This window comes from Echinops telfairi, unplaced genomic scaffold (genome assembly GCF_000313985.2).
Source record: "Echinops telfairi isolate 266 unplaced genomic scaffold, ASM31398v2 ScPeMD7_25;HRSCAF=90, whole genome shotgun sequence".
NCBI lineage: Eukaryota > Metazoa > Chordata > Mammalia > Afrosoricida > Tenrecidae > Echinops > Echinops telfairi.
The window spans coordinates 7,242-17,110 of NW_022103922.1; the positions used below are offsets into that span (position 1 = coordinate 7,242).

A 9,869-nucleotide genomic window follows, 5' to 3' on the forward strand; every position below is an offset into this window, starting at 1 on the left:
CCTGGCTGGCTGGGGCTCGGTCTAGGCTGGCTTTGCAGAGTGGGGCTCCGGGGGGACGCTGGGGGGCCAGGGTGGAGATGGAGCGCTTCATGGGGCTGGATTCTGGGGCAGGCTGCAGGCAGGGCAGGGGAGAGCCAGCAGGCTGTGAGCAGATCAGGCAAAATGGGGACAAGGCCAGCACCCCATCATTCTGTCTCCTGGTAGCCTTCTGAAGAAGCCCCCCACCCTGTGCGACCCGCTGGGGGCTTTGCTTGGGAACCCAGTGAGAAGGGTCCTGTCAGTGACACACAGAAGGGGGTGCCCATCCAGCTGGGGAGGAGGGGGAGGGGACAGCCTCTGTCTAGCTGCAGCCAGGGCCCAGGGGATGGGGCAGCCAAGGCCCAGCAGCCAGGCACCAGAAATGGAGGTGACAGGCTGATCTGTGGTCATCTGGTTGGCTGGGGGCAGGGCCAGGCCTAGTGTCCTGGGTCCCTGAGTAGGGGAGGACTGTGTGCCCCCCAGGCTTCCTCTGCTCCTTGCATAGGTCCAGCAGGTGATGGTCCCCAGGAGGAGTCAGGCCATCACCATGTGCAGGAGCAGTCCCTCCGTCCATGACCCTGAAGCATACCACACACCTGTGTCTCGGCTGCAAGGCGGGGCATGGATGCTGCTCGGCCCTGACTCTCCAGCCCAAGCTGGGGCTCCCTGGCAGGGCCACTCAAGGCCATGTCCTGCATCTGGACATCCATAGCCTGGGGGCGACAGGAGCCATCAGTCACCACCCCCACCACAGGTTCCCCTTTCACCCCACCATGGGCTCCATCCTGCGCCCTACCCACAGGGCCTCCCCATCACCCACCACACAATTCCCACTCCCCACACAGGCCCTTCCCTTCACCCCCACACTACCCTACCCCCACCCCACTGGCCTGGGAGCCCTTACCAATTTTCCAGGCTCTGCCACAGTAATCTCTGCCGAGTGGCCCCGCTCCAGAGGTGTCCGAGCCTCAGAGGGCAGCCCCTGGGTCCGATGAGTGCCCCAGGAGACTGACTCCTTGAGGCCACTCCCTTGTGTCTGTCTACAGAGGAGAGGGGGCGTCCAGTGAGCCCTGGACTGCAGACCATGGTCCCCCGGCCGTCCTGCTCTGTGGTAGGCCCAAGACCGAGGCCCCAGCCCCCAGGGTTCTGAGCCTGCTCCTTGGCCCCTTGGTCAGAAGGCAGAGCAAGAGCAGAGGAACCCATCCCCCTAGGCCCTGCTTGTTTCTCCCACATAGTAGGGTCCGATGGACCCTTCTCCTTGCCCCCAAACCCACTGGCCTCACTCTATATCTTTGGCCCCCAGAGGGCCTTCCATCGTTTAAATCTCTGCTCCAGCAATCCGTTTCAGGGAGCCTTTCTAGTCACCCCCACAGCCTCCGCTCACAACGGCCACCTTAATGTCTTTGTGTTACTACAGGCTGTGTCTCTGCCCAGATGACCGAGTAAGCCCAGTGTACTGCTAGCTCTGCCCCAGGGCTTTCTCCTGACACACAGCGCTGACCACGGCTGGCCACGGCTGCACGGCACTGGCCACGGCACCTGAGTTAGTTAATTGTGCCAGCCTGGCCGATAATCACATGTGGGGCTAATTGAAAGGCGGAGGGATAAATGGGTGGTGAGCCTCGCCTTTCTAGTTCTCGGGTCTCTTGTTTTGTGATGGTTGCACCGGGTGCAGCTGCCTTAGCAGTTCCCTGCTTCAGCTTGCAAGATTGATTTCCAACAAGACATCCCCAAGGAGAAGCTACATGGACCTATCCTGATGCAGACCTGGGTGCTGGAGCAGCTGTGTGGAGACCCCTGCTAGTGCTGAGACGCTTGTTCGCTTGTTCGTTAAATGACTCAGCTTCCCTCCTGCAGTAGGCATCATTGCCTCTGTTTTGTGAGGTGAAGGACTTTGTGGACTGGTGTTGGGTTAATGGGTTAATGTTGGATTTGTGGGATTGGGCAGCATTGGGTTGGGATGTTTTGGTGATGCACATTTTCTTTACATAAAACTCTCTTATACATGAGTTGCTGTGGATTTGTTTCTCCAAAGTACCTAGACTACTACAGCACCTTTGGGGGGTGGCCTGCTAAACTGAGGGAGCCGAAGGGAGCGGCTGCTCTGAGGGAACGGGCGTCAGAGGGAGAGCAGCCTGTGTCCAGCCAGTACACACGTGCCGTCGTCCATGAGCTGGCTCAAGGAAGGCCTGTCTTCAGCCAGTTAGGCAGGGGTTCTCTGGTTGGCAATAAAGAGTGTAATGGCTTGTGGAGAAACCGCAGTCTGGGAACTAGTTGAAGTTCATTTTCTGGGACTATAAGTGTGGCTCAGGTCAATCCCAGATGACAACTCATCACCATGACCCCTCCTGCGCCAGTGTCTGTGCCCAAGAGAGAAGGAGCATGCGTGTACATGCACACCCAGACACACACACACACACACACACACACATAACGTACAACTTTGCTTGAGACAATTGATGTACAGAATGTTCTAAGAGCAGGGAGAGCACCCAATAAAATGATTTAAAAAAATAAAAGAGGAGCTGATAACAAGGGCTCCAATAGTACTCACACACACAGACCTGCCTGCTACACAGTCACACGCACTCTCAGACTTCAACACCCCACCCCCCAACACAGAACTCACACAGACCAACCCGCCCACACAGTCACACACCTTCACACACACACACACACACACACACACACACTTCAACATCTCCACACTCACACACATTCAGCCTTCAACCTACACTGGCAGACTTACACACACACTCAGTCATACATAGTCACACCATCACACATTTGCACACATACACATTCACAAACAAACCTACACACATGCAATCTCATATACACATTCCAACTTACATACATTCACAGACTTAAAATACACTGACTCATATACACAAAAACTTACACATGCACACGACACGGACTTATCCATACAGGCACACACAATCAGACACACACCCTCAGACTTACATACATCTACACACACAGACTCACACACAGTCGTACACATTCACACTTGCACACATTCAGACTGAAACATATGCAGACTCGCAGACACATGCATACTATTGCACAGTTACACACAGGCTCTCCTAAAAGACACAATTCACACCCACATCTACTCTTCCCTCTCATGCTCACATACGTTTACACACAGCTCACTCACGCATGCACTCAGAGTCCACAGCTCCACTTTAAATGCAAAGACAGCTTTCCCACTGAGACAGGCTGCCTGTGCCTTAGAAACAGCTCCCCGACAGCCCTGAGGGGCCCATCCACAGAACGCCTAACTGGGACTGCTTTCCACATGCTTCCAAGTGTTCTCGAGCAGGCTGCCACCCAACCCTCCCATGCGTGCCCGGGCACTCTGCAGAGCCGGGCTCTCCTCTCGGAAAGAGGTATGGCCCATGGGAACCTGGAGGGCAGCACCTGCTTGGGCCCAGATGACCAGGTTCAGGTCATTATCTGTTCTCCAGCCACCGGTCGTCTTCATGAAGTTGTCCCAAACCCTCAGCCTCAGGGAGCTTTACCCTCACTTGTTATCCAACAGACGCTCCCTACTGACATCTGCTCTTCAGCATTGTCAAGAGCTCTTCCGCAGCAGACTTCCCCACGCACGCCGCCATTTCATTCTCTTGAGGACCTCCTCCACAAGTGCTGATTGAGGACCAGACAAAACGAAACCCCTGACAATGTCCATCGCTCCCCGTTCACCATGATGCGGCTGGTTAGTCCCGTTGTGCGGCTCTTTGTTTTCTTTATGTTGAGGCGAGATGGCTTTGCTCCTCCAGAGACCCCAGCCTAAGATCTGTCCACACAATGGACTGCTATTCCGTCCCAAAGACAGGTGAGGCTCTTGAAAGCTACAACCACAGGGATGGACCCTGAAGACACCGTGCTGAGTGAAGTAAGTGACATGGGACAGAACAAATACTCCGTGGCCTCTCTTATGCCACGTGTCTAGAATAGGGCAGGAGACACTAGTAGACTAGTGGTCATTAGGTGGAGATGGGGAGTTCTTGTTCAATGGGTAGTTTCTGTTTGGAATGATGAAAACGTTTTGGAAGTAGATAGTGATCATGGCTGTAATTATATGTGACTATAATTAATGTCACTGAATTATACCTTGAAATGGTTAAAATGGACAATTTGTGATATAGATCCTATTACAATAAAATCATTAAAGAGTAAAATAAATAAAACCAATGACAAAGCCGAGGCAGAAGCATATGACCCCTGGAGAAGAAAGCCTGAGTGTGCAAGGCAGGAGGGAACCTCTGGGAACACCAAATATGGCTCCATCAGTCTGTTTCACAGCTGCAGAGAAGCAGCGTATATAAGCTACAGAGTGAAGTATTTAAAGAATTAACCAAAAGCAGCAACAACTGTTGACGAGTTTTCTGACACCACAGACAATTGTTGGCTGTACTACCCATGGGTGAAGTAGAGGTGGGTCCAAGGGAGCGAAGTCCGTTAGTTCCCGAAGTGCGTGACACACCCTGGGGGCTCCTTGTCCTAGGCCAGCGGGAGGATAGCCAAGCCAAACCAGTCGGAAGCAGGCTGGTTCATCCTCCCTTCTCCATCTTCAGTGACACCCCCAAGCCCACCTTGCAGCTGGGGTACTCACACAGCTCCTCCGTTGCTGAGGGAGGTGGAGCTCTTCTGCCGGAGGAAAACTCTGGCCCCTCGGAGCACAGCTGGCTGTGTCTGCTCCAGGGTGGCCTTCAGAGGGTGGAACAGGGACACAGGGCCCATCTGCGGGGGGTGCAGAAGGAAGAGGAAGAAACCAAGGGTGGGGAATGAAGCCCTGGTGGATTCTCCTTAGCAATTCTGCTCCCATGGGTTCGGCCCATGCCTAGCACCTGAGGGCCACCTGCCTTCCCTGTTTCCATTCCCGTCCCTGAGACGGACAGTGTCTGCACCCAACCTGGTGAGAAGAGGGGCTTCAGGAACCCCAATGCACTTCTCACAGCCAGTTTCCCTAGCTGCAGAACTAGGGGCTGGACCAGATCACAGGTGAAGGGATTTCATCTCATCACTAACTTAAACAGCTTGGCAGAGATGTCTGGGTCCTGGGGCTGAGCAAAATCCTGAGATGTGGGGGCTGGGAGAGATTGCTGTGATAGATTAGTGATGTCTGTATCAGATGTTGGCATGGAAGGTGGTGCCATGAGAACCAGATACATTTCCGTCCCAAGGTGAGGGGGGCTGTCCCTGGTGGTGGTCCCATTAGGTTCTGAAAATCTAGAGAACTGTCCGGAAAGTGAGCCTACATAGACCACTCAGAGAAAGACAAGACCGTGCAGGAGAGTGGTGTCTGACGATGACATTAGGGAGACTGGCCCCCAAACCAACGTGATCAATCACGACTAGAACAAACCATGTTCCTGAAACCACACAAGCAGAACCCAAGACCCGCAGCCATCGCGGCAGCCTCAATGCAGAGGGACCCACTTCACACCTCTGATTCTGCTTGTGTGGAGAGAGGACACATGGACCTTCTACCTCTCAAATCACCCTGGCTTCCTTTTCTCAACCCCTGATCCTCAGACCCTGAACACGGTGCCTCAGACCACAGCTCCACAGTGAGCTGCCAGCATCTAGCCTGCGGGGCCTTTCTCACTGGAGACTGAAAGGTGGCTGATTGGATCTCCTGCCTTCCTTCTCCAGGAAGGGCCATGAGCTTCCCACCACTAGGGAGGTCAAGCAGCTCAGAGCTACCTCTTGGGAACCCTAGAACCCCAGTACCTGGGACAGGCCTCCAGGGGCTTGGTGAATCTGGTCTCTGGTGGTTTTGTTCTGTTTGTAGAAGTCAAATATCATCAGAGCTGCGTAGACTTTCCCCACTGTCATCTCATCGGCTGGAGAGAGGAGCAGGGAGAGGTGGATGGGGTGAGCCCCCACGAAGTTCCTGAACTGAGGGGCATCAGCAGGTGCATGGCTCGCCCCCGCTGTCCCACCCCAGCTGTCTGACTGTTTCCAAGGCCACCTGGCTCTTGACTAGGCCCCCGCCCGCCTCAGGTTCCTCCTGTAGAAAGTAGAGCCAGTTTCAGTCTGTGAGCATTGAACCTTCCTGCACCTCCAGTGAGCCCCGCGAGGTCAGCCGCCTGGGGTCAGGGTCTTCACTTACGGGCCTTCCTGGATGCTCCTGCAGCCCTCCCCGCTCGCTCAGCCTCTGAACAGATCAGGAAAGGTGGAGTGAGGGCCTTCTTGGCCGGCCACTTACGTTTATGGGGGGGCACCAGCAGGTCCAAGGTCTTCTGGGGCAGGGTGGCCCACACAGAGGCAATCTCCTTTCTCAGCTCTGCGTCACACTGCTGCTGCTTTGTCCCAGCTGGGCCAGGAGAGGAGAGACAAGCATTAGAAGGCATCCTATAGCGCCTGGTGCAGGCCTAGGGATGGGGGTGGGGGGGGGGGGTGGAACTGGCTAGCAGGGATGCTGGGGCCACTGCATTGGGCAGCAGCACCACTGTGGAGGCTGGGGCTGCTCAGGGCTCTCCCTCCTGGGATCTGCCCAGAGGAGGAGACACAAGGGCTTGGCATTCTTCAGGAATGTTTGTGTCCCTGATGTGTGCACGCAGGTGGGCGAGGAGGGGACATGGTCATATTCCACTCAACAATACTTTGGGGGCACTCTGACTAAATGTCAGGTATTCTTCTCGGTTCTGGGGGGAAAATGAAAACAAAACAAAACCACTCCTCCTTCTGGGCAAACATGACTTTATTCTGCAGCCAAGTGGAAACCGGTCAGAAAAAGTCATTGTTGGACAGTGAGATGTGTCCAGGAAACACCCGGGGTCTGTTTAGGGTGAGGGCTTAGGAAAGCTTTCGCTGAGAAGGTGGCCTCCGGGAAAGATCTTGCAGGCAGGACGCATTCACTGAGTGCATGTGCACCGAGCAGTGCAGGCAGGCTGGAGAGGGAACTCTGAGAAGGGATGCTAGGCCAGGATTTTCAGTAGAGCAATACGATAATTTGATTCATCTCTTTTTAAAGCCAAGTTTATTCAGGCATAATTTACAAATAATAAAGCCCACCCCTTTCAGTTAGACAATCACGCAGATTTTGGTAACTGTATGTAATTGTATGTTTAACACCAGTCAATAGAGACCAACTCCATCACCTCTGGAGCCAACCCAGAAGCCTCCCCCAAGCCCTGCAATCACTGTTTGTTGCCTTTACAGTGGGCCTTCTGCAGCTCAGGAAGCAGGCACCATTTGTGTCTGATTTCTCTCATGTGACACATGCCTCGAGAGCTTGCTGTGCTGAGCACAATCCCATTGACTGGGGATGCCACATTTGGCTGGCTGGTCCATTCACCAGCTGATGGACATGTGAGTTGTTTTCAGTTTGGGGCAATTGGGACAAGCATTCATCCTCACATAGGCTTTGGTTGGACATAGGTTTTTATTTCTCTTCAATACTGAGTAGCATTGCTGGGCAATATAATAACTGCCTAACTGTTTTCTGAAGTGGCCCTTCCACTTGGCATCCCAGGAGCAGTCCCTAAGACCCAGCTGCTCTGCATGCTTACCAGCACTTAACATTGCTATTAGGATTTCATGGTAAGCATTACGATAAATATGTAATGTCAGATATAGTTGCAGTTTATTTTTAATTTCTCTAATGGGCAGTAACATGAAGCAACTTTACATGTGTTTCTTCTGCCTCCCTTCTGTTTTCTTTGGTGACTTCAAATATTCCGCCCATTACTGAATTGTGGGAGTACTTTACATATTCTAGATACCACTTCTTTATCAGAATTATATTTTGCAAGTGTTTTCTCTGACTCTTTGGAATGTATGTTCTTAAGTGTAACAGTTTACATTTGTTTTTTTGTTTGTTTTGTTTTGTTTTCCTGGGGAAGGACCTGTGAAAGTGCTTGAACATTTTACATTTGTATCGAGTCGATTCATCTGGGTGTAAAAGGATCCCTGCTCCCTGTGTCTCCGATCTCTTTGGTGCCTCCTCTTCACTCTTGGATGTTTATACAAATTTCATAGCGAAGGTAATAGGTAAAGAAGTCTTTTTTCTTCTTTCGACATATTTTTGCTTTACGGTACCATTTGCTAAGAATTGTTCTGGCAGCTTTGCAAGAAAACCAGCCGACCACCTGAATGAGGGTCTCCTGTGGGGTCTGTGTTCCATCCACTCATTCCATCCTCTCGTCAATACCACACTGTGTGATTCATGTAGCTTTATGCTGCTGTTGTTGGGCACCAGCGAAGCAGTTCTGACTCACTGCAACCCTGGGTACAGGAGAGCAGCGCTGCCAGGTCCTGGGCTGTCCACACAAGTGTTCTTGTTTGAGCCTATTAATGCAGGCAGGGTGTCAAACTATCGTTTTGAAGGCCGCTTTTTTTTAGCTGGCCCTCCAGTTTACCAAGAAGTCTTTCTCCCGACAATGTGTCCAAAGCATGTAAGACCAAGTCTGGCCATCTTTGCTCCCAGGAGCATTCTAGCTGTACTTCTTCCAAGACAGACCTGCTTGTTCTTTTGTCAGTCCATGGACCATACTTTAAATGTATTGGCTCTTCTTTAGTCTTCCTGATTATATGCCCAGCTTTCACATGTAAATGAAGCCATTGGAATTTCATGGCTCGGGTCGGGCACATTATTTTAGTCTTCAAAGCAACATTCTTGCTTTTCCACACTTTAAAGAAGTTTTGTGCAGCAGATTGAGCCAAGGCAATGGGTCATTTGACTGCTGCTTCCATGAGCATTGACTGTAAGTCAAAGCAAGATGAAATCCTTGACAGCTTCCATCTTTTCTCCATGTATCACATTACCTAGGGGTCCCATTGCGAGGGTGCTGGTTTCTGTACATTACCTTGTCGTCCACACTGGAGGCTGCAGTCCTTGATCTCCATCAGCACGGTCAGCAAGCAGGGTTGTGTCCTCTGCATATCAAAGGTTGTCAATGAGCCTTTCAGCAGTCCTGACGCCACATTTGTCTTCACATGAACCAGCTTCTCTGTTGATTTGCTCAGCATACAGACTGCTTAAGTATGGTGAGAGGACGGAACCCGGACACATATCTTTCCTGATTTAAACCACGCCGTATTCCCTTGTTCTTTTTGTACAACTGCCTCCTGATCCATGTTCTACATGAGTATAGTATCGTGATGCGGGATTCCCATTCTTTTCAAGGATATTCTTAGTATGTTATGATCCACATAATCAAATGCCGTGGCATTGTCAGTAAAATACAAGTAAACATCTTTCTGGTATACTCTGCGTCAGCCAAGATCCATCAGATATCAGCAGTGATATCCCTAGTTCCACATCCTCTTCTGAATCCAGCCTGAACCTCTGGCGACTCTCTGCCAATGTACTTCTGTGACTTATTAGATGATCTTCAGCAACATTTCACTTGTATGTGATATCAGTGATATCGTTCTACAACTGGAGCATTCTGTTGGCTCACTTTTCTTTGGAAAGGGTACAGATATGGATCTCTTCCAGTCGGTTGTCCAAGTAGCTGTTGTGGTAGTTACCTAATTTCATGTAACTTGATAAATAAGGTGTAGGGTGGAGTCTAGCCTGATGATACCTTCTTGCGGGGGTGACCTTTTCTCTGCCTTCACTTTCCTATTGACGAGTCACTCTGGGACCTGCACAAGACCCAGAGATGCATCCACCCCCATTGGATCCACAGGACTTGACACCCACTGGCCTGTGATCGTCCTGCATTTGCATCATTGCTGTGGCTGCATGAGTTTGAAGAGGGATTTATGAGCTAGTATTGGATTTATGGACAAGTATCAGAATTATGAAACTTGACTTGGACTGGGGTGTTTTCTTGATATCCAAATACTCCTTGATAGAAAGCTCTTTCTTTTTTTTTTTTTAAACA

At 51.4% G+C, this 9,869-nt stretch overlaps 1 protein-coding gene across 1 annotated transcript in view; it reads right to left on the minus strand.

The window, feature by feature from the left end:
- Window positions 1-9,869, minus strand: part of CACNA1B (calcium voltage-gated channel subunit alpha1 B) — a gene marked incomplete at its 3' end in the record, with an annotated part of 175,264 nt that overhangs the window by 4,828 nt on the left and 160,567 nt on the right. Inside the window, exons 40-45 of the mRNA XM_045289335.1 lie at window positions 6,242-6,349; window positions 5,764-5,876; window positions 4,643-4,770; window positions 923-1,058; window positions 615-731; window positions 7-142 (exon numbers count right to left, since the gene is read on the minus strand). Coding sequence (XP_045145270.1) covers window positions 7-142; window positions 615-731; window positions 923-1,058; window positions 4,643-4,770; window positions 5,764-5,876; window positions 6,242-6,349 — 738 coding nt within the window. The remainder of the gene's footprint in view (window positions 1-6; window positions 143-614; window positions 732-922; window positions 1,059-4,642; window positions 4,771-5,763; window positions 5,877-6,241; window positions 6,350-9,869) is intronic.